Raw genomic sequence first — 25,895 nt, 5'->3', positions numbered from 1 at the left:
TGGGGAAATTGCTTTGACTTATGAGCAAATTGAGAAACTAGGTCTGTCATAAAATGAATTAAACTTGAAACTCAAGGTATCATTGTATTTCCCTCTGTTATCAATCAGTTTGCTAACAATCAAATATGCCAATGATGAGTATGAAAATCATGGGATGACTACATATATTGGTATGTAACACTAATTTCTTCAGACTCACCAATTGATGAAAGAACTCTTGCCTGCTGAATGATTCCCCATGAGCATGACGTTGATCTTCTTCCGAGGAGGCAGAATCTTCATGCCAAGGCTCTCACCAATGCTCATCAGACCTAAATAGGAAACATTTGCCATAAAGAATAATTTTAACTTTAAACAATGTTGATGCTTCTTTCCTGTAAGATCCACTCTATATGTTTTGTAAAATGTAAAATATCTCAATATGTATAATATCTCTTTCATCTTTCTATGAATACATTGGTGACATCTGCTATATTTCCCAGCATATAAAGGAGGTTGGGACTAAAACAACTGATAAATATAAAAACAAATAAAGAAAGAACAAAAAGATACAAACAAATTAATCAATCTAGACATAAATACGAAATCACCACCCTGCATATTATACCCATAACATGGTTATATTGAATCAGAATAGATACAGGTATCCCTTGGTTAACGATAGGGTTACGTTTCCCAAAAACAGATCGCTAACCGAAACGATCGCTAACTGAGGGATTTGAAATTATCAACTACATACATGTATTTCGCGATGCGTAAATAAACGACACTTTCTATGTTGTTAGTTGTTATTTACACCTTTAGAATTGGTAGTACTTACCTTGAGGAGTGGATGTGATATGCGTAGTGTGTTGTTTTGTGCCCCGAGGGACACAGGGCCTTGGAGGATTAAATCTCATCATGCCCACACCCGACCCAAACTCGGTCAGCTGCTTCAAACCCTTCAAATTCTTGAGAGAATACGTTTTCCAGTGGGGGTGGGTCATCCAGGCTCTCCTCATCGTCACTCAAGGTTACGGTGGATGTGAAGGATAGATTGGATGTGGGTGGAGTTGTTTTGGAGGTGGATGGAGTTGTTTTGGAAGTGGGTGGAGTTTTTTTCGAGGTAGCAGGACGAACTTTGAAGTACGACGAGATGACTCCTATGGAAGTAGATGGGATTGCTTTTGAGGTGGATGGGGTAGCTTGGGAGGTGGATGGAGTTGCTTGATCGGTAGATGGGGTTGCTTGGGATGTGGATGGGGTTGCTTGGGCGGTGAGTGGTTTGAAGAAAGATGAGATGACTGTCTGTTTTGCCATCCTTTTCTTTGCCTCAAATAGTTCTTTATACACTTTCATGTCATTTTCTATAGCATTAGTCACGCCATTACTTCGGTTTGGGTTGGGGTCATTCTCCTGGAGAAGATGTATGGCCTGGTTAATATGATTAAAAATCTCCTCGAAAATCTTGACGGAGAGGGTTCTTTCAGGCTCCTTGTCCTCCTCCATTTCCTCCAAAGTATTTTGTTTCTCCAACTCCATGAGGTCGTCGTTGGAGAGAGGCTCAGAATGACTGTCCAGCAGTTCTTGTCGTCATTCTCGTCCACCTCATTGAAGCCTGCCTTATGGGAGATATGAGCGATGTCTTTCCTTACTGCTGTAACATCGACAGGGACTTCCTGTTTACGTTCCACGCACTCAGGCCACAAATTACGCCAACATCCATTCATTGCCGACTTGGACACCTCCTTCCATGACTCGTCGATGTTGTCGATCCCCTTTTTAATGTTATAATCCTTCCAAAATTGTTTCATGGTCGGCTTGTCAGGGGTGTCAATGCAGGCCAACAGCTGTTTCATGGTGCGCCGCTGGTAATAGGCCTTGAAAGTAGCGATGACTCCTTGGTCCATCGGCTGGATGAGGGCAGTTGTGTTTGGGGGCATAAACATGACCTCAATATTATCTGCCCAGTCATTCATGCTCTCTGGGTGGCTGGGGCGTTGTCACACAGCAAGAGAAATCTGTTAGCAATGTTGTTTTGGGCAGCATATTCTTTTAGGAATTTGGAGAGGTATCCTGTCACGTAACTTTGCATGATAACAGTCGTCATCCACCCTTTTGTTTGCCTTCCATACTACGGGCAAATATTCCTTAATATAGCCAGACAGAGCTCTTGGGTTTTGGGAATGGTAAATAAGGCATGGTTTAAGCTTAAGATCACCAGCGGCATTCCCCCCCACCAATAATGTTAACCTGTCTTTAGATGCCTTGAATCCTGGTGCCGACTTCTCCTCCTTTGCTATAAACGTTCTCGATGACATCTTCTTCCAATACAGGCCTGTCTCGTCAAAGTTTAGAACCTGCTTGGCTGAATAACCTCCTTCCTCGATCGCTCTTTAAGCAAAGGCTTGAAGGCGTTTGCAGCGAGTTGATCCGAACTCGCTGCCTCCCCACTAACCTTGAGGTTGTGTAGACTCCCACGATGTTTGAAACGTTCAAACCACCCCTTACTGGCCTTGAAGGACACTGTCTCGCCTATGTTGAATTCTGGTTTCAGGTCCTCCCACAGGCTCAGTGCCTTAGTAGTAACGAGTTGGGTAGAAAGAGGCATGCGGCGGTGTGTGTGGTCTTCAATCCATAGCCTCAGCAAACGTTCCAATTTTTCCATAATCGGTTCCCTGTTACGAGTTGTTGTGTGTTTGTGCAGGTTTGTGACTTGGTTGGCCTGCTGCTTCACTTGTACTTTTTCTGGAGAACTGTTGATACAGTTGATTGAGATAAACCAAGGGCACGAGCAATAGAGTTTACCCCTTCACCACCCTCATGACGAGTCACAATGTTCAACTTAATATCAAGGCCAATGCTCTTTCTCGATTTTTAGCCTTATCTCCCGGTGGAGAACAATCGTTGGGTCGCTTGGAAGCCATCACTAAGTTCACTTGATCACAAATAAGCACAAAAAAAAGTTTAGAGCGGCGTGATAGAGTTGTTGTTGCACAATCAAAACAGCGGGAAAGACTGTGGTGTGTTTACTGCACGGGCCGCGGGTGGATGGAGGCGCTGCGATCGCGATTGCGATCGCGATTGCGATTGGTCAATCCGATCGTTAACCGAATTTTGGCGATCGTTAACCAAAAAATAGGGATTAATTTGGAGGGATCGTATGAGCGAAATATCGTTAAGTAGTCGATCGTTAACCGAGGGACACCTGTATAGCTAAAACTGGAGTTAGTTGAGTTTTTTCTGGAAATAATACATACAATCATTTACCTTCAAAATTCTATTCAATCTCTATCCCAGTCATAGTTAACTAAGTCAGTTCAAATTCAAATTCAAATGGTTTATTGACAAAAAAAGCATCAAAGGGGGCAGTCAGCATGCTGAGATGCCCACCCAGCTGACCTTGAAAGGTCATTAACATAGAAATTTATACCTAAATATGTATGTCCACTATATATTTACAATAAATTACACTCTTGAGGCAATATGGGCACAATATTATTATTTATGAAGTGACAAGCTTGCAAGGTTGCGTAACTGATCTCAGGATCAAACAAAAATTAAAAATGAAGACAGTTTTCACTGAAAAATGAGGATTTACAGAACCAAATAGGACACTGCATTGTACAGGTTTGCAGGAAATAATGGTGCACAGACAAGAAATTGGAAGTCTACTATAAAATTTGGATGTCAGAAAAGTGATGGGACCAGATGGTGTGTCAGGCTGGGCACTAAAGGAATGTAAAGATGAATTGTTAGAACCAATTTGGGAAGTGGTTACAAGCTCATTAAAGGAAGGGAGAGTACCACTGGAATGGATGAGAGCTAACATAATCTCATTATTCAAAGGAGGAAAGTCAACTGAGCCATTAAATTACAGACCCATGTCTCTTACAAGTGTCGTGGGAAAGATATGTGAAATTGTCATCAAAGAAAATGTGGTAAATATCTGAAAGAAAATGAGTTATATTGAACAGACAATTTGGGTTCAGGAGAGGAAGATCATGAGTGTCATATTTACTAAGTTTCTACTCAAGAGCAGTGGAAGGGCTGGAGAGAAGAGATGGATGGGTGGACACTGTGTACCTGGACATAAAAAAGGCTTTGATAAAGTCCCACATAGTAGACTACCTTGGAAATTGCAGAACACAGGAGGACTGAGAGAAACTTTGTTAGATCGGATAAGGGATTACTTGAAGGACAGAGAGATGAGAACTGTGATCAGAGATACATACTCATCCTGGAGCAAAGTAACAAGAGGAGTGCCACAAGGGTCAGATCTGGGAGTGGTTATACAATAAACTCCTAGCCCCAAAATACACATAAATGAAATATCTGGAACAACATATAAAAAGTTGACTAATATCTGGGTGGCATTTCAGTACATGGACAAAGATATGATGAAAAAATTATTATGAGTATGATAAGTCCACAGTTGGAATATGTAGCAGTGGTGTGGTTGCCAAGCTTGAAAAAGGAAGATGAAAATGGATCAAGAGGATAGCTACAAAGATGGTGCTGGAACTAAAGGACCTAACATATGAATAAAGATTGAAGGAAAAGGGAATGCCAACCTTGCAAGATGGAAGAGAAAGAGGAGACCTAATAACATTGTATAAAATAGTTAAGGAGAGTGTCCGGTTTAGATCGGTGTTGTCATATCTCCGGTAAATATGCACGAAACACTCTGATTTTTATGTTGTGAAGTATTGGGAACATGTCCCTAAATCTGCCATGCAATTACAATTTCAACTAAAACTTACGAGTGTTATTCTGGCGTTATTATTTGCTGCATGACCTTCATTTTCCTGTGGCAAAGACACATTATAATACGAAAGGTTTCTACGTCATTAGATTTTTATATCATCTTTCGTTTTTGTTTTAAGAATTTTTTTCAAAATGATTTTTTTTTTATTTTTTACAAAAAAATATTAATGCAAAATTCCAGGTCACATACATAAACAAAATAGCAACATGAATTGAAAGAAGAAGTATTCCTCTCCTTTTCAGTTTTTGTTTCATTGAAATCAGGCTAAAATTGGCCTCAAAATAGATTTTAGAAGGGGAATAACTTATGTTTTGTGATACGGGTCGATAAAGTTTATCGATCGATCTCGATCCCGTTATAACAAACTAGGAAGTTTTTTTCAGATTTACTATATGTTCTTTTTTATTATCTACAATCTCATAATACAATTAAATGTATATGAGGCTCCTAGTCCCCTCCTGTCAATGATATGTTGGTCCTGAAGAGGCTTTTCTTCCGACGTCTAGCTCTCACTTTTTCTGGTTGTGATGTGTTGTTGAAGTTGCATGTTGTGCAGTGCATAGTTATGGTGTTCTCGTACACATCAGGCTCAAAACTGTAATCAAAGGCAGGATCTGAGCATGAATAACAAGAGGAAAGAAGATTTTTCAGCCTCCTTTTCATCAGCATGACAAGCTCATCGTCATTTTCCACATCTTCATTTCCTTTCTCAATATTTTGTAGAAGAGATTCTCTAATTATGAGTAATGAGGCCTTTTCATCTTCATTTCCTTGTCTTTGTTCTGCTGAGATGTGGTGGGCTGTGGTGTGGCGGTGGTGAGGGTGGTGGTGGTGGGTGACGCGAGGATGTGTACTGGGGCATCTGAGGTGTCAGGTTCAACATGCTCTTTATTCTTTGCGCTTCCATACTCATATTCCAGAAGTCCTTACTCTGCTTATTCCTCTTAAACATCCGTCCCATGGTTGGCATTAGGTGAAAAGCAGGATGCAGTAAATAAACTAAGTGCTGTTTAGCAGAGTGAAGGGCGGGTAGTGAGAGACGCAGCAACAACCTCTTAAGGGGCTATCACACTGGCCTATGATACGCGGAACGAGGAACATCCTCTCCAGATAGCTGGAACTTGCTCGGGATTAGCGGAGCAAAGTTGGGATGGCTTCATATCCATCCCGTTTCTCCGTATGCTATCCCAATGATAAAACAAACATAACATATGTAATAAAAACTTTTTATTTAAAATAAAAAGAAAGTGCCTAGAACTTTCATATTGGAATAGTAAATAATATTTCATCAATTTAAAAAGATAAAATACAGGCAACCTCCGCTTAACGAAGGTTCACACAATGAAATTTCGCTACAACGAAGGTTTAATTTTACTACCATCTGCTCGTTTAACGAACACCAAACTCGCTTTAACGAAGTTTTATCCAGGTAATTTTTTCCAAGTTTGAAAGGCCCACCATAACACGCAAGCCAACAGGCTTTTGAATACACCAGAGCCTCTCGTGGACAACACGCACCATTCAGTGCCCCTGTTCAAAACAATAACAGTGTCAGCAGCAGCTCGTCTTTTCTCGCTCAATTTACCACCAAAATGCCCTGCAATGTCGCCTAGCATTGCTAAGAAGACCAGGAAGTCTCTTACTCTCGAAGTGAAGCTGAATATCATTCACAGATACAAGAGAGGCCAGAAAACTAATAGCATTGCTCGCCACCATCTTGACTCCATCTACTGTCTCTACTATTTTCAAGTCAGCAGACTCTATTAAGAAGGCTGGTGAGACTGTATCTTCCTTGTAAGTTAAAAGAACCACCTGAACTCTTGACTCTACAATGAATAAAATGGAAAGCCTTGTGGAAATGTGGTACACAAGTTTTGTATATGATACAATGATGTGCCCTTTGTTTACATTGCACAGGTTGCTGGTTAGTGTCTTTACCGTTTCACTCTCCCTCCCTTCATAAATTTAAGATCATCAACATTATAAAGTTACATACATACATACATTAGTGTACATTAAAATGACTTAAATTAAACTGCCTAAATGATTAACTTCATAATTTTTACTCTCATTAAACCTTTCACTGTACTATGATGCACTCTCATTTTGCTTACACTCAGTGGAAGTTCAAGTCAGGAGTTAAACTTGTTATAATCAGTTCGCTTAACGAAGTTTCGCTTAACGAAGAGTTTTTAGAAACGTAACCCCTTCATTAAGCGGGAGTTGCCTGTATATATTTAATCATGTTGATAGTTTGGGCTCATGGGAACCACCTCTGACTCCAAAGATGCCGTCGTGCACGTCTCAGTTCTTCTCTACTTTCTTTTACTTACTTTTCTTCAATAGGAGGAAATGCAAATGCAATTCCAGAATGGAGCACAGGTTGAGATATAAGAAGCATGGTTTTGTTCTGGTTTATTTTGATTAGGCTTGGTCTTGGTTGGTGGGCCGTTTGCCTAGCATAGCAAGAACGAGGGCAGCTCGTGTGTGATAATGTTCCTGGTTTCATACCAAGAACCATGGCCCGCGTTCTGCGTATCATAGGCCAGTGTAATACCCCCTTTCCTCTGATAGCTTTCCCCCTACTGAGTCTTGCTGGTGCCTTGACTGACGCCACTCATAGACTTTCAGTGTTGCTGTATCATGTCCACCAAGAAAAGTTAAGATTTTTGCCTTTTCTTCGTAGTTTTTGAGGGAAAAAAACTGATTCTGCTGATGTAAACAAACACACGTGGTTGAGTACGGGACCTTTAAATGGTATTTAAATGGAAACCAGTGCTCGTTTCACCATAAAACTTCGTGAAATTATAGCTAACGTGTATACCTACCACATATACTTTTTACACAAAAAAACATCATTTTTCATATTTTTTCAGTCTCTAAACCAGGACGCCCCCCTTAATGGCATTGAAAAGATAAGACAAGCAAGACCTGGTGCTCATGACAGAAGAAGCTAGAAGGACAAGAGGACATACAAAGAAGATTAGGATGAGGCAGTCTGTGAAGGATATTTGAAAAAACAGTTTTCCACATAGAACAGTGGAAAAGTAAAATGCATTGAGTGATGAAGTGGTTGCAGCACATAATATGCATAGCTTTCAAGAAAAATGACATGTGGAGATATGGAGACTGGACACTATGAGCCCTGCTTGAACCCTGTACAATACAACTAGGTAAATACACACACAAAGAGAGAGAGAGAGAGAGAGAGAGAGAGAGAGAGAGAGAGAGAGAGAGAGAGAGAGAGAGAGAGAGAGAGAGAGAGAGAGGTGCTAATCCCTACTGCCTGAATCTCTTTCTTTCCTTTCCTCCTTGTCACTCTTCCCCTTGTGTCTTAAGAATGAGAGAGCAGGTGAGGACAGGATAGCAGGTCTCGGTCACAAACCAATTACCTTACCTTACAGAAGAGGTCGGCAGACACGTATCCAACCATGTAGAGGGAAACGAAACATAAAAAAAATTATGAATTTATTTTGGTTGCATCCCCTAAACTTTTTGGGATGAGGGCTAGGGTGAAGCCATCAGCAGCATTATGGCAATCTGCCATTTTACGACCGAACTGGACACTCATAGTCGTTATCAGTGTGTTGAAGTTAGGTAATGATAATGTGAAGTAATTACTACTCATCTTGTCCAGTTTTTATACCTTTTCTTAAAATAATTATATAATAATGTTTTTGTGAGTCATGTGATGTTTAGTTGAGATGATAAAGGTAGTGAGGAAAAAAAGTGTTTGAAAAGATCCTAACAGTCTTATGATATAGACAGGCAGCAGAGAAGTGTGGCAGTGAGGTGTGGGGTGAAGCAAGGGTCTAGAAGGGGGGAGATAACATGTGTGACAGAAAGGAGGCAAGGGTTCATGGTCAATTTGTCAGCCACAACTGTCTGCAATTATACATTTGTTTTTTGTTGTCTTCTTTTATTGAAGTTTCTGATTCTAATTCTCATCAAATTTATGGTTGTAAAGATGCTATTATTTCTGAAAGATTTGAGAGCTAAATGATGCATGACCATTTTTGACGCCTGGCCATATACTGAGTCACTAAGCGAGAGAGACACTTCAAAGGTTGAAATTTATCCAGAAAAAAATATTCACAAATTTTTTTTTGCATAGACACAAACATTAAGTGATACATCATTTTTAGGGCAGTGTGAGTCATGCAATGATGCAACTGCATGAGACATTTAAAAATGGCTTCCTGATGGGAGGATATTCAATTATCACACACTAACTACACCATTTGGTAATTTGGGGTGTGAAGGTTTTGAAGAAACAATAATTCCAAAACAAATCCTGTACTGCCCTCATAAAGTCTGACCAGAACTGCCTGCCCTTTTATTTACTTTATTTGTGTGTGTATATTTTACCTAGTTGTAGTTTTACAGGGCCTGGGCTCATGTGGCCCCATCTCCATATCTACACTTACCCAATTTTTCTTTAAAGCTATGCACACTTTGCTAACACCACTTCCTCACTCAAACTGTTCCAAGTTTCAACACATCTTTGCAGGAAACTATATTTTTTTAACATCTCTCAGACATCTTCCCTTCCTCAGTTTTTTACTATGCGATCTTGTGCTTCTAATGTCATATTCTTCTCTCAGGATCAGTTTCTCATTATCCACTTGATCCATTCTGTTAATCAATTTATAAACTTATATCAGATCCCCTCTCTCCCTTCTCTGTTCCAGGGTTGGTAGATCCAAAGCCTTTTGTCTCTCCTCATATGTCATCCCTTCAAATTCTGGAACCATTCTTGTAGCTATTTTTTGTAGTCTCTCCAAATTCCTTATGTGTTTCTTTTTATGGGGGGTCCACACAACTCCTGCATATTCCAATCTGGGTCTTATTATAGTAATTATCAATTTCTTCATCATTTCTTTGTCCATGTAGTGAAATGCTATTCCAATATTCCTTAGCAAATTGTCTCTCTGAAAATTCTATCAATATGGCTTACCGGTTGATTATTTTCTTCCATCGTCACTCCCAAATCCTTTTCCTTTTTTACTTTCTCCAGTTCTACTCCATCTCCAATCTTATAGATTCCCACTGGTTGTCTTTCACTCTTTCCCATTTTGTCCACATTGAATTCCATCTCCCATTTCTTACTCCATTCCCAGATCGTATTTAGGTCTTCCTGCAGTATTTCACAATCCTCTTTTTGCTTTATAACTCTTCACAGCTTCGCATCGTCTGCAAACAAATTTATGTAGCTGTTCACTCCTTCTGGCATGTCGTTTATATATATGAGAAAAAAAATTGGCGCCAATACTGACCCTTGCGGCACTCCGTTTTCTACTGCTCTCCACTTGAGCTTCATATCTTTAACCCTTTCAGGCGCATATAGGTTTTGGGTCATGTCTGTGAGAAGCAAATTCGGCCGAAAAATCAAGGTTTGCAAAATTGAAAAGAATCAATATTCTCATGCATAATAGAGTGTTACACATCTACTGTAAAAAATTTAGGTCTTTACTCACCCTGGAAAGTAGTGCAATAATGATAGGAAGTTGGCTTTCTGGTGGTATGATGTGCGCTGTTGAGTATTGCCATCGTAGCGAGTGATTATTTTCCGTTGCAATTTGTACAGGTGTTTTCACAAAATTACACAAAATTTTCCACCTGATTTGAACTGCAGTTGCTCAGAACAGCTCCAGAACGTGCTAGGGTAATTATTTTTCACACCTGTGCATACATTATGTCCACACAAATAATATAAAATACCTTTTCAGAGTGTTTTCTTGATGTACAGTAAGATTGGTCATCTCGCGGTAAATTGGTACTGGACTATCGGCCGCGAGATGAAAAATCGCGAGATGAGCGATATTGAAATACATGTAAATAGCATAATTGGTTCTTAGATATGGTACATGATCATCCTATAACTCGAAATAACCGTCCAAAAACACAAAATATTTTGCTGAAAATTATTCACATAAACGAGGTTATGCATAATCTGTATGTTAATAAACAATATTAAACACTTTTCAACATAATAATAAAGGTTAGAATATTTTCCTACTTACGTTACGAGAGTCTGTGACTGGCTTGAGTGGCCTGGCGTGGTAGTGGTGGGGAGCCGTGACTACTGGCTACTTGCTCCCTCCTCCACTGTTTGTGCATCACCCCCAGCACTGAGTGCAACCTCAGCTTCAAAGCCATCAAAATCCAGAGCGATGTCATCTTCCTGTAAAGGCCCAGCAGGTCGTCGACATCCTCTTCATTTTCACCTGGTTCAGCTGTTACGTTAGCCAGAGCATTGGCAGCCTGTGATTGACTGAAGTATCCTGTGATCAGTGACTGGTGGCGAGCATTAACACGAGACATGTAGAGGTCTTTATAAATGTTCATCACTTGATCAAGAGATGGCTGTAATATGCTGCGTGGATATGGGCGCCTGTCATATTCTTCCAGTTGTTCAGTCAGCCGTGAGAAGGTGGTGAGAATCTCCGTCAGTTGCCCAGTTGTCGGTTCGCCTGGCTGAACATTTTGCTCCTGCTGTCCATCCTCTTCAGGATCTTCTTGAGCTTCATCTTCCTCAAGCATCTCCTCAATAGTAGCCTCCTCTTGATGGATACCAATAATTTCTTGCAAGTCACTGGCCTCCACAGCCGAAAAGCCAGGTGCAGGGATCAGACGTGCAGCTTCTACAGTCTGCGAGAGTGTGGTGGCTTCCTGCTGGCGCTCACGCACAGCTGTTCCGACCTCACCTAACAAAAACTTCCAAGCGTGTAACACTGTAGCTTTGTTTATTTTCTGCCAGGCCTTCACAATGCGGTCAACAGCATCCTTAATGTTGTAGTTTTTCCAAAACTGGTTCACAGTTAACACTTCTCGGGTCTGAGATGGTGGTGGGTCTAAACTGGTGCTGGCGATCGGTTCATCGGGCTCATCCTGGTCACGTACACTTAGCTCAGCCTCAATCCTCTCTAGTTCTTGCAGCGAGTCAGTCTTGACACACATGTCATCATAGAGAGACTGATAATAAAAGAGCTTAACGTTGCAGATGAACTCTTTATCAAGAGGCTGTAGAAGTGATGTTGTATTAGGCGGGAGGAAGATAACTTCTACATTAGGATGACGCCCTATTAGGAATTTACCATGCCCCGGAGCATTATCCATACATAGCAGCACCTTGAAATCTAAATTCTTCCTCTTGCAATAACTCTGGGCATCAGGGACAAAATGATTGTCGAACCAGTCAGTGCACAGTGCCGACGTGACCCAAGCCTTCTTATTACTGGCCCAGTAAACATTAAGCTGGTTCATATTGCAATTCCTGTATGCTCTAGGCTTGGCAGAGCGATAGATGACTTGGGGCTTCATCAAACAGTCACCACTTGCATTAGCTGTGAATAAAACAGTAATGCGGTCCTTGGAAGGCTTCACACCCCTAGCTTGTCTTTCATTCTTGGCGATGAGGGTTGATTTTGGTGCCCGCTTCCAGTAAATCCAGGTTTCATCACAGTTAAAAATCTGGTCACGGCTGTAACCGCCTTCAGTCACAAGACGTTGAAAAATCTCTGGGTAAGTTCTGGCTGCTTCCTCATCTGCTGATCTGCTTTCACCATGCTTCAGGGCATACTTAACTTCATATTTTTTCTTAAATGCTGCTAGCAAGCCTACAGAAGCCGCAAAATGGGGTGGAGGGTTAACATTTTTCTTACGGCACACTGAATCAAAGTACAGCCGTGCTTGTGATCTTATTGCAGGGCCAGAAAGATCACCCTTCTATCGATCCCTTCTGATTACCCATTCATTTAGGTAATGTTCCATGATTGCAAGCAATCTGTTGCGCTGTGAAGTATCAGCCAGTGTGCGTGCTGAGGGAAACCGAGAAAACACCTTCACGGAAGCAGCCAAGTTTTCTTTATTTTTGCGCACTGATCATACTGTTGATTCAGGACAGTTAAACTTACGCATTATGTCACATGTTCTTGCAACATTGTTCATCATCTGAACCATTTCTTTCTTTTCCTGGAGAGTATATTTTCTGAGCTTCACTCCCTTCGATATTCACGCTTCTCACGTCCACCACGTTTTCACCAGAGTTTCCACCACGATTTCCGCCACTACCACTCACAGAACTCATGTTCCTTGTTATTTCAAGTTATTGTACTGCCACTAGAATGTTTTAACTTTAACAACAAAAGTAAATATGCACCACAACACAACAAAATCGCAAAATTGTTGTTGACCCAGCTTCTGCCCTGATGTGACCGACCTAAGCCAACCATTAAACTGGCGCGCCAACCTATGCACATGCGCGAGATGTTCATTTACCACCGCTAGATGGCAGAAGGCGGGAAATTTGAAATAGGCGCGAGATGCTAAATTCGCGAGACTATATTACGCGAGATGACCGTTCATACTGTACATACTATCATGAGCGAGGATGCGCATGCCCATACATGGTAATATACGAAATACGCGCAATATACTACCAATAAACGAATAATATCTGGCATATCTGCTCTCTAACAACAAGATTTGATCATTACTCTTGTTATTTCTGTAAATAAATGCACAAATAGCCACTAGCGATGTCGTAAAATAATAATAATTGTGAAAAAGGGGCATCTGACACTCTAATGCCATTGTGGCTATATTTTTCTTACCACACAACTGATGACGCATCCCATGAGTCGAGGGAGGATGGGAAAATGTCATCTGGCAACTAGCAGCAGCCAGGAGGCACGCGGTTTAATTCTGTGACTTGTCAAATATGGGACTACAATCGTGGACAGGAGGCATTTCCCCCAAAGCCACAATCGTGGTCCGGAGCACTGAAAGGGTTAACTACCCTTCTTATTTCTCTCCCATTCAAAAAATTTTCCATCCATCTCAATGTGCTTCCTTTTAAGCCACCCTTCTCCTCTCCTTCAACAGTAACCTTGCATGTGTCACTTTATCAAATGCCTTTTTTAAATCCAAATAAATACAATCAACCCATCCCTCTCTCTCCTGTACTCTATCAACTATTTTCGAGAAGAAACTCAGTAAATTTGTTACACAAGACCGCCCTTTTCTAAAACAAAATTGGCTATTTGATAATAATTTGTTGTCTTCAAGGAAAACAATCCATAGTTTCTTTATTACTCCTTCATACATCTTACTTATTACACTAGTTAGTGATACCGGTCTGTAATTTAAAGGTTCTTCCTTCCTTCCACTCTTATATATGGGAACCACCTCAGCTCTTTTCCATTCTACTGGTACTGTTCCATTTTCTATTGAGCATTTTATGATGTTGTGTATAGCACTTGCTAGTTCTTCCCTACATTCTTTCAGTATTCTGCCATAGACTTCATCCGGTCTCATAGCCTTCTCTTCATCCAATTCCTTCATTAATTCTTTTATTTCAAGCTTGGTTACTTTAATCTCTTTCATATAGACGGTCTCTCTAATACCCTTTGGTCTTTCAAATTTGGATTCCTTAGTAAAGACCTCCTGAAATTTACTATTTAACAGTTCTGCCATACTTTTTGGGTCTTCCACCATCCCATTCTCTCTTTTTAACCTTTCTATTGTTTCTTTTTGCCTTATTTTCCCATTAATGAATCTGTAGAACAGTTTCACTTGCTCCTTACATTTTTCGACAATGTCCTTTTCATAGTTCTTTTCCTCTTCCTTCCTCACTTTAACATATTCATTTCTCGCTGTCTTGAAGTTTTGTGTATGTAATTCACCTTCTCCTTGGTTGCCTGCTGGTCACCCAGCCAGTCATCCCCATTATGGAATGAGCTCAGAGCTCATAGACTGATCTTAGGGTAGGACTGAGACCACAGCACACACCGGGAAAGCAAGGCCACAACTCCTCAAGTTATATCCTGTACCTATTTACTGCTAGGTGAATAGGGGCTACACATTTAAAGGCTTGCCCATTTGCCTCGCCGCTTACCAGGATTCGAATCCAGCCCTCTCGATTGTGAGTTGAGAGTGCTAACCACTACACTACGCTGTGTGTGTGTGTGTGTGTGTGTGTGTGTGTGTATTTATCTATTTGTATTTACCTATTTGTGTATTACAGGGGCCGAGCTAAGCTCTCTTGTGTCCTGTCTCCTTGTCCATTCCTGTCATATCTCTCTCATCTGATTAACGCACACCGCGTCAACGACATCACTGCTCAGTTTATTCCACTTATCAATGCTACGATGCGGGAAACTGTATTTTCTCACGTCATTTAGACAGATGTCTTTTATTAGCTTTTTTCCATGTCCTCGGAGATGATTACTTGTGGTCACCTTTATCAACTCTCTGTCCAGTATGTCAATCTTGTTCACCAATTTATACATAGTTATCATGTCTCCTCTTGTTCTTCTCTCTTCTAATGTGGTCAGCCCCAGCTTCCTCAGTCTTTCTTCATAGTCTAACTCCCTGAGTCCTGGTACCATCCTTGTTGCCAGCCTCTGTACCCTTTCTACCTTCTTCACATTTTTCTTCATATGCGGTGACCAGACACAAGCTGCATATTCTAACTGGGGTCTTATTAAGGTACATAACATCTTCTTCATCATTCCTTCATCTAGGTAGTGGAACGCAAGGCCAATATTTTGAAGCATGTTATATGTTTTCAAAAAAATCTTGTTAATGTGTTTCTCCAGTGACAAAGTGTTTTGCACGGTTACTCCTAAGTCTTTCTCCTCATTGGTCTCTTTAATTTTCTCATCACCCAGCCTGTAATCCCAGTTTGGTCTGTATCTACTTCTTCCCATTTTCATAACATGGGTCTTGTCTATATTAAATTCCATCTGCCACTCCTTACTCCACTCATATATTTTATCAAGATCTTCCTGTAACTTGTTACAATCTTCCACATTCCTTACTCTCCTCATAATTTTAGCATCGTCCACAAACATGTTCATGTAACTGTCAATTCCTACTGGCATATCATTAACATAAATAAAAAACATGATGGGACCAAGCACTGACCTTTGTGGAACTCCACTGGTTACCTTCTTCCACTCAGACTTCCTTCCTCTCACCACTGTTCTTATTTCTCTTCCCACTAAGTAATTTTCCATCCATTTTGCTAGTTTATCATTTACTCCTCCAATCTTCTTTAGTTTCCACATCAGTCTATTGTGTGGTACTTTATCAGAGGCCTTTCTCAAGTCCAGGTAGATAGCATCCACCCATCCCTCTCTATGTTGTAGTATGTCAATCATTCTTGAATAAAAACATAATAAATTGGATATGCATGATCTTCCTTTTCTGAAACCAAACTGTCTTTCACTCAGAATGTTTTCTCTTTCTAGATACTCACTCCACTTAGCTTTAATTACTTCTTCACATACCTTGTACAATATACTAGTCAACGATACTGGTTTATAATTTAGCGGTTCCATTCTACTACCATTCTTATATATAGGCACAATGTCAGCTTTTTTCCCTTCTTTCGGGACTAATCCTGTTCGTATGGAGGTTTCCACAATATCAAATACGGGGTTCAACAATTGATCCTTACATTCATTTAGCAACCTCCCAGATATGCCATCAAGCCCCATTGATTTATTAATATCCAGATTGCTTATAATTTTCCTTACATCTTCCTTAGTAACCATGATGTCCTGCATTTGCTTTATTTCCGTAGGCCTTCCTCCCATAAAATGCTCCTCCTTATGTGTTTCTTTTTATTGGGGTCCACACAACTCCTGCATATTCCAATCTAGGTCTTATTTTAGTACTTGTGTGTGTGTGTGTGTGTGTGTGTGTGTGTGTGTGTGTGTGTGTGTGTGTGTGTGTGTATTTACCTAGTTTTTACCTAGTTGTAGTTTTACAGGGCCTGGGCTTTATGCTCGTGGTCTCTCCATATCTACACTTATCCAATCTTACTTTACAAGTGTGCAAACTCGTTGCAGACACTACTTCTTCATCTAAACTGTTCCACGTCTCAATACATCTCTGCGGGAAACTATATTTTTTAGTATCTCTCAGATATCTTCCCTTTCTCAGCTTTTTACTAAGCGATCTTGTGCTTCGGATGTCATATTCTTCTCTCAAGATCAGTTTCTCATTATCCACTTGGTCCATTCCGTTGATCAATTTATAAACTTGTATCAGATCCCCTCTCTCTCTTCTCTGCTCCAAGGTTGGTAGATCCATAGCCTTTAGTCTCTCCTCATATGTCATCCCTTTAAATTCTGGAACCATTCTTCTAGCCATTTTTTGTAGTCTCTCTAATTTTCTTATGTGTTTCTTTTTATGGGGAGTCCACACAATTCCTTCACATTCCAATCTAGGTCTTATTTTAGTACTTATCAATTTCTTCATCATTTCCTTGTCTTATATATGGGAACCACCTCAGCTCTTTTCCATTCTACTGGCACTGTTCCATTTTCTATTGAGCATTTTATGATGTTGTATATAGGACTTGCTAGTTCTTCCCTACATTCTTTCAGTATTCTGCCTGAGACTTCATCCGGACCCATTGCCTTCTCTTCATCCAGTTCCTTCATTAACTCTTTTATTTCAAGCTTGGTTACTTTAATCTCTTTCATATAGATTGTCTCTCTATTACCCTGTGGCCTCTCAAATTTGGATTCTTTAGTAAAGACCTCCTGGAATTTTTTATTTAATAGTTCTGCCATCCCGTTCTCTCCTTTTAACCTTTCTATTGTTTCTTTTTGCCTAATTTTTCCATTTATGAATCTATAGAACAATTTTGGTTGCTCCTTACATTTTTCAACAATATCTTTTTCGAAGTTCTTTTCCTCTTCCTTCCTCACCTTAACATATTCATTTCTCGCTGCCTTGAAGTTTTCCTTGTTTGTTGGATTCCTATTTCTCCTCCACCTTTTCCATGCTTCATCTGTTTTCTCCTTTGCCCTAGCACACCTTGCATTAAACCAATCTTTCTTTCCTTCTTCTTTTGGTCTATATTTTGGGACATATTCCTGACTCCTGTTTTGTATATTTCCAAAATAAGTTATATTTGTCTTGCATTGTCTCTGAGTTTTCCATCTCTTCCCAGTCTACGTTTTTAAAATAGTTCTTGAGATTCTCAATATCAGCCTTTCTGTAATTTAATCGGTCTCCTTTGTATGAATCGTCTCTATCTTCCTTTCCTTCTTCTATATCTATTTCTAATATTGCATGGTCACTCTTTCCCAATGGGCACTTATATCTTATATCGTCATTCATTTGTATACCCCTTGTAAAAACTAGGTCCAATCTCGCCGGCTCGTCGTTTCCTCTGAATCTTGTGCATTCCTTTACTCTCTAGTCCATCATATTGTCTATCATTAGGTTTAAGAATCTTTCTCCCCAGGCTTCTTCCCCCATACCACTTTCATAATTTTCCCAGTCCACTTCTTTACAGTTGAAATCTCCTACTAATATCACTTTTCTCCTTTCTTTAACGATTCTCATTAGACTTCTTATTGTGTCATCTATCATGTCTTTATATTCTTGATTGGTCCATGAATTTGTTTTTGGTGGCACATATGTTACAATGATTGTTATCTCTTTTTTATTAATATGCATCTTAATATACAATACTTCTGCTTTTCCTTCCCCACATTCCACTTGATTGATCACTATCTCCTTCCTTAACATTATCATGACTCCTCCTCCTCCTTTACCTTCTCCATACATTATACCTATTATCCAAGACTATTTTGATTTCCTCATTTAGTTTTGTTTCAACCAGACATACAATATCTGGATTTTCTTTCCTTATGTAATCTCTTAATTCTAATTTACTTGATAAAACCCCGTCTATGTTCGTATACATCATTTTTAGTCTTTTGCCTTTATCATTTTTAGTTAAACTTGTTCCACTTTTTTCTCTTCCTTCTCGTTTATATACCATTTCCTTATCCTGTCTTCTAGAATTCTCCAAAAAAATGCCTTCTTCTCCTCTTCTGACCTTTCATTATTCTTTTCCCTTACTGATGCTGCCAGTTCATTGTATCTCTTCCTTTCTTCCTCATTTCTATTTTTCTTTATATAGATATCCTTGCAGCCTTCTGTTTCTCTAAGTTTTGTTGTTCTATATAATATTTCTTCTGTTGCTGCTTGTGATTTTAGTAATATTTTAATTGGTCTCGTTTTTCCTTCTTGATATGGTCCCATTCTGTTTATTTCTTCTACTTCCTCTTCCAAGTTCTGCCTATCTTCGTCATTAAGATTCTTCAGTAGGTCTTTGACTGATTTCATTTCTTCTTTTTCTCTTTTTGGTCTATAATTTATATTTTTTTCTTTTATTTGAAATACGACTACACACTTCTTTTTTTCTGCAATTTCTCTAACTAGATTTTCTTTTGTCTTGAGGACTCCTATCATTTTGTTTGTCATATTTTCTTCTTTTTCTTTAAGTTGTTCTTGAATCACCTCCTGAAAATTGGCCTTATCTTTCTTATCTTGTGTGTGTGTGTGTGTGTGTGTGTGTGTGTGTGTGTGTGTGTGTGTGTGTGTGTGTGTGTTTACCTAATTGTATTTACCTAATTGTAACATACGGAAAAGAGCTATGCTCGTGTTGTCCCGTCTCCATATCTATTAATGTCCAGCTTTTCTTAAAATCATGAATATTCCTTGCGTTGACCACTTCCACGTCTAAACTATTCCATGCTTCCACCCTTCTATGAGGGAAGCTATATTTTTCACATCTCTCCTATAAGTGGCCATTTTAGTTTTTCCCATGCCCTCTCGACATTCTTTCATTCCACATACACAGATCTTCCCTATCCATTTTTCCATGCCAATCATCACTCTGTATATTGCTATCAGGTCTCCCCTTTCTCTTCTGTTTTCCAGGGTCGGAAGTTGCATTCTTTTCAGTCTGTCTTCATAAGTCAAATCTCTTAAGTCAGGCACCATTTTGTTGCAGCCCTCTGTACTTTCTCTAGTTTCCTTATGTGTTTCTTTAAGTTCGAGCCCACTGTATTGTTGCATATTCAAGCCTCGGTCTTATCATTGCAGTAATTATTTTCTTCATCATTTCTTCATCTAAATATCTGAACGCCACTCTTATGTTCCTCAATAAGTTCAATACTTCTCAATTATTTTGTTTATATGTCTCTCTGGCGATAGGTCATTGGTAATTGTCACCCCAAGGTCTTTTTCTTCATGACTGGTTTTATGTCTTCATTTCCTATCTTGTACATACTCCTGATTCTTCTTTCACTCTTGCCAAACTCTATTTTCTTGCATTTTGTCGTGTTGAACTCCATTTGCCATGTACAGCTCCATTTCCATATTCTGTCCAAGTCTTCCTGGAGTAGTTCGCAATCTTTGTCACATCTCACTTTTCTTAACAATTTTGCATCGTCTGCAAATAGGCTCATAACTGGACACCCCATCCACCATGTCATTTATGTAGACCGCGAACATTACTGGTGCCAACACTGATCCCTGTGGAACTCCACTCTCCACCAAGCCCCATTCTGATGGTCTGTCCTTAATTATTGTTCTCATTTCTCTTCCTACCAAAAGTCTTCCATCCATTTTAGTAAACTGCCATTCACTCCTCCTACCATTTCAAGTTTCCAGATCAGTCTCCGTGTGGTACCTTATCAAAGGCCTTTTTAAATCCAGATATATTCCATCAGCCCAACCATCTCTTTCCTGTATTACATCTATCACCCTCGAATAGTAACATATCAGGTTTGTCGTGCATGAACGCCCTTTTCTAAAACCAAATTGACACTCACAAAGTATGTCATTTTTCTCCAAGAAGTCTGTCCATCTATTCTTCACCACCCTCTCACACATCTTAGCTACCACACTTGTAAGTGACACTGGTCTATAGTTCAATGGGTCTCTCTTGTTACCTGATTTATAGATTGGGACAATGTTAGCTCTTTTCCAGTCTTGGGGCACTACACCTTCCCTTAATGAGGCATCAATTACTTCACAAACTTTTTCTGCCAGTTGCTCCTGCATTCTCTTAAAATCCATCCTGATACCCCATCAGGTCCCACAGCTTTTCTCACTTCTAAACTCCCCATCATATTCTTGATCTCCTCCACAGTTACTTGAAACTCCTTCATAATCCCTTTCTGTTCCATTACCAGTGGTTTGTCAAAAGCAGTCTCCTTTGTGAATACCTTCCAAAGCATCCATTCATAGCCTCTGCCATTTCCTGGGATCCTCACTGCATACTCCATTTACTTCTAAACTTTCAATACTTTCTCTATTTTTGATGTTGTTGTTCACATGTCTGTAAAAAGCCTTGGTTGGTCTTTACATTTATCAATTATATCCTTTTCTTGTTTCTTTCTTTCTTCTCTTCTAATCAACACATATTCATTTCTTGCTCTTTTGTAACTTTCCCACTGCTTAATCCGTCTTTTCCTTCTCCACCTCTTCCATGCATCCTCTTTTCTTGTTCTAGCCTTTTCACATCTATCGTTAAACCAGTCCTGCTTTCCAACTTCTCTATGTTGTCTTATTGGTACAAATTTTTCTCACCTTCTTTGTATATTTTATAAATTCCTTCCACTTTTCATTTGCTCCTTAGCACTCTTGAATTTCATCCAATTTGTCTCTTGAAAGAATTTCTTTAGGTTTCCAAAATCTGTCTTGGCATAATTCCATCTTCCCACTTTATATTCTTCATTTCTTCTAGATTTCTCTTCATCTATCACCTTGAACTCCAAAACTGCATGATCACTCTTTGCTAAAGGGCACTCCACCCTCATCTCCTCAATGACCATTGGCTCTGTACTAAAGACCAAGCAGTGTGTGTGTGTGTGTGTATTTACCTAGTTGTAGTTTTACAGGGCCTGGGCTTTATGTTCATGTGGTCCCGTCTCCATATCTACACTTATCCAATTTTTCTTTAAAACTATGCACACTCTTTGCTGACACCACTTCCTCACTCAAACTGTTCCAAGTCTCAACACATCTTTGCGGGAAACTAAATTTTTTAACATCTCTCAGACATCGTCCCTTCCTTAGTTTCTTACTATGCGATCTTGTGCTTCTAAAGTCATATTCTTCTCTCAGGATCAGTTTCTCATTATCCACTTCATCCATTCCATTAATCAATTTATAAACTTGTATCAGATCCCCTCTCTCTCTTCTCTGCTCCAAGGATGGTAGATCCATTGCCTTTAGTCTCTCCTCATATGACATCCCTTTAAATTCTGGAACCATTCTTGTAGCCATCTTTTGTAGTCTCTCTAATTTTCTTATGTGTTTCTTTTTATGGGGAGTCCACACAACTCCTGCATATTCCAATCTAGGTCTTATTTTAGTACTTATCAATTTCTTCATCATTTCCTTGTCCATATAGTGAAATGCTACACCAATATTCCTTAGCAAATTATACGTCTCTCTGAAAATTCTATCAATATGGCTTACCGGTTGATTATTTTCTTCCATTGTCACTCCCAAGTCCTTTTCCATTTTTACTTTTTCTAGTTCTACTCCATCTCCCATCTTATAGATTCCCACTGGTCGTCTTTCACTTTTTCCCATTTCCATGACATGGCTTTTGTCCACATTGAATTCCATCTCCCATTTTTGCTCCATTTCCAGATCTTGTTTAAGTCTTCCTGTAGTATTTCACAATCCTCTTTTGTTTAATGACTCTGCACAGTTTCGCATCATCCGCAAACAGATTTATGTAGCTGTTCACTCCTCTGGCATGTCATTTATATATACGAGAAAAGTATTGGTGCCAATACTGACCCTGTGGCACTCCGCTGTCTACTGTTCTCCACTTAGACTTCATATCTTTAACTATCGTCCTTATTTCTCTCCCCCTTAAGTAATTCTTCATCCATCTCAATGTGCTTCCTTTTAAGCCACCCTTCTCCTCTAACTTCCATAGTAATCTTTCATGTGGCACTTTGTCAAAAGCCTTTTTTAGATCTAAATAAATACAGTCAACCCATCCCTCTCTCTCTTGTACTTTATCAACTATTCTAGAGTAGAAACTCAATAAATTTGTCACACATGACCGACCTTTTCTAAAACCAAATTGGCTATTTGATAATATTTTGTTGTCTTCAAGAAACTCAATCCATTGCTTCTTTATTACTTTTTCACACATCTTGCATATTACACTAGTTAGTGATACCGGTCTGTAATTTAAAGGTTCTTCCTTCCTTCCGCTCTTATATATGGGAACCACCTCAGCTCTTTTCCACTCCACTGGCACTGTTCCATTTTCTATTGAGCATTTTATGATGTTGTATATTGGTCTTGCTAGTTCTTCCCTACATTCTTTCAGTATTCTGCCTGAGACTTCATCCAGTCCCATTGCCTTTTCCTCATTCAATTCCGTCATCAACCTTTTTATTTCAAGCTTGGTTACTTTAATCTCTTTCAAATTTGGATTCCTTAGTAAAGACCTCATGAAATTTACTATTTAACAGTTCTGCCATACTTTTGGGTCTTCCACCATTCCGTTTCTCCTTTTAACCCTTCTATTGTTTCTTTTTGTCTTATTTTTCCATTTATGAATCTGTAGAACAATTTTGGTTGTTCCTTACATTTTTCGAGAATGTCCTTTTCATAGTTCTTTTCTTCTTCCTTTCTCACCTTTAGCATATTCATTTCTTGCTGTTTTGGAAGTTTTCCTTATTTTCTGGATTTCTGTTTCTTCTCCACCTTTTCCATGCTCCATCTTGTTTCTCCTTTGCCCTAGCACATCTTGCATTAAACCAATCTTTCTTTCCTTCTTCTTTAGGTCTATATTTCAGAACATATTCCCTAACCCCAGTTTTGTATATTTCCAAAAATAAGTTATATTTCTCTTGAACCGTTAATGAGTTTTCCATCTCCTCCCAGTTTACGTTTTTAAAATAGTTCTTGAGATTCTCAACATCAGCCTTTCTGTAATTTAATCGGTCTCCTTTGTATGATTCATCTCTATCTTCCTTTCCTTCTTCTATATCCATTTCTAATATTACATGGTGACTCTTTCTCAATGGGGACTTGTATCTTATATCATCGTTAATTGGTATATCCCTAGGTCTAATTTTGCCGGCTCATCGTTTCCTCTGAATCTTGTATTTTCCTTTACTCCTTGGACCATCAAATTATCTATCATTAGGTTCAGGAATCTATCTCCCCAGGCATCTTCCCCAACACCACTTTCATAATTTTCCCAGTCTACCTCCTTACAGTTGAAATCTCCTACCAATATCACTTTTCTCCTTTCCTTAATGATTCTTGTAAGACTCCTTATTGTGTCATCTATCATGTCTCTATATTCTTGGTTAGTCCATGAGTTTGTTTTTGGTGGCACATATGTTCCAATGATTGTTAACTCCTTTTTGTTAATATACATCTTAACATACAGTATTTCTGATTTTCCTTCCCCAAACTCCACTTGATTTACCACTATCTCCTTCCTTAACATCATCATGACTCCTCCTCCTCCTTTACCCACTGTGTCTCTCCTCCATATATTATACCTTTTATCTATGTCTATTTTTATTGCATCATTTAACTTTGTTTCCACTAGGCATACAATATCTGGTTCTTCTTTCTTTATGTAATCTCTTAATTCTAATTTACTAGATAAAATCCCATATATGTTTGTATACATCATTTTTAATCTCTTGTTCTTATTATTTTTAGTTAAACTTGCTCCATATTTTTCTCTTCTTTCTCTTTTATATACCATTTCCTTATCCTGTCTCGTAGAATTCTCCAAAAAAATGCCTTCTTCTCCTCCTCTGACCTTTCATTATTTTTTTCTCTTGCTTCTGCCACCAGTTCATTGTGTCTCTTCCTTTCCTCCTCCTATTTTCTATATATATATATATATATATATATATATATATATATATATATCTTTGCAACCTTCTGTTTCTCTGAGTTTTGTTTTTCTATTTAGTACTTCTTCTGCTGCTTGTGATTTTAGTAATATCTTAATTGGTCTCACTGTTCCTTCTTGATATGGTCCCATTATATGGATTTCTTCTACTTCCTCTTCTAAGTTCTGTCTATCCTCGTCATTCAGATGTTTTAGTAGGTCTTTTACTGATTTAATTTTGTCTTTTTCCCTTCTTGGTCTATATTTAACATTTTTTTCTTTCAGTCCAAAAATAATTACACTTCTTTTTTTCCGCAATTTCTCTTACTAAATTTTCTTTTTTCTTGAGGACTCCTATCATTTTGCTTGTCATATTTTCATCTCTTTCTTTTAACTGTTCTTGAAATACTTCTTGAAATGATTCCTTGTCTTTCTTATCTTGGATTCTCCATGCTTGTACTTCTTTTTTAATCACGTCTTGTACTCTTTCTTCTTCTTTGTTATAAGATCTTTTAGCTTCTCTTTTTCTTTCTCGGCTTTACCGAGTCCTTCTTCCATCAATTTCTTTTAGTTCGCTATAAATCCTATAAATGATAGAGAGGCTGCCCACATAAAGTACTTGAGCTTTTCATCACATGAATCTCATGTGCTTTATATTTCTATCTGGAATGATCCCAAATCTGTTCTTCAACTTGCCAAACATTCCTCCATTAATAGAAAATGTCAAAAACTTTCAAAATCAAACTCCCTTCAAGATTTTTGGTATCTGACCAGAAACATCTCCAGTAACTTTACTTCTTCATCTTTCCCTCCTTTATTTCATCCTGATGGCACCACTGCCATCTCATCTGTTTCTAAACCTGATCTCTTCTCTCAAACCTTTGCCAACAACTCCACCTTGGATAATTCTGGGCTTGTTCCTCCATCTCCTCCTCCCTCTGACTATTTCATGCCTTCAATAAAAGTTCTTCATAATGATGTTTTCCATGCCCTCATTGACCTAAACTTGATGGGGTCACTTCTACTGTTTTCAAAAACTGTGCTTCTGCACTTGCACCTTACATGGCTAAACTCTTCTGACTCTGTCTATCGACTTCTACCTTTCCTTCTTGTTGGAAGTTTGCCTATATTTAGCCTGCTCCTAAAGAGGGGAACTGTTCTAATCCCTCAAACTACTGCCCTATAGTTTTAATCTCTCATTTGTCTAAAGGCTTTGAATCTATCCTCAGCAGGAAGATTCTTAAACATGTCACTTCACAATTATTTATCTGATTTCCAGTATGGTTTCCATCCAGGCCACTCTACTGGTGATCTGGCCTTCCTTACTGAGCCTTGGTCATCCTCTTTAAGAGATTTCAGTGAAACTTTTGTTTTTGCCTTAACCCCTTCCTTACCGCAAGACTGTTTTGTATGCGTGCACCACGCAAAGCGACCTCG

General features: G+C 39.0%; 1 protein-coding gene across 1 annotated transcript in view; it reads right to left on the bottom strand.

The window, feature by feature from the left end:
* LOC123516433 overlaps nt 1-25,895 on the bottom strand; it is a 214,205-nt gene that overhangs the window by 176,383 nt on the left and 11,927 nt on the right. Inside the window, exon 3 of the mRNA XM_045275710.1 lies at nt 200-311. Coding sequence (XP_045131645.1) covers nt 200-311 — 112 coding nt within the window. The remainder of the gene's footprint in view (nt 1-199; nt 312-25,895) is intronic.

Source organism: Portunus trituberculatus, chromosome 41 (genome assembly GCF_017591435.1).
Source record: "Portunus trituberculatus isolate SZX2019 chromosome 41, ASM1759143v1, whole genome shotgun sequence".
In the NCBI taxonomy this organism is placed as follows: domain Eukaryota; kingdom Metazoa; phylum Arthropoda; class Malacostraca; order Decapoda; family Portunidae; genus Portunus; species Portunus trituberculatus.
The sequence above is the reverse complement of the archived record's forward strand: the minus strand, read 5'-3'. Positions and strand labels throughout refer to the sequence as shown.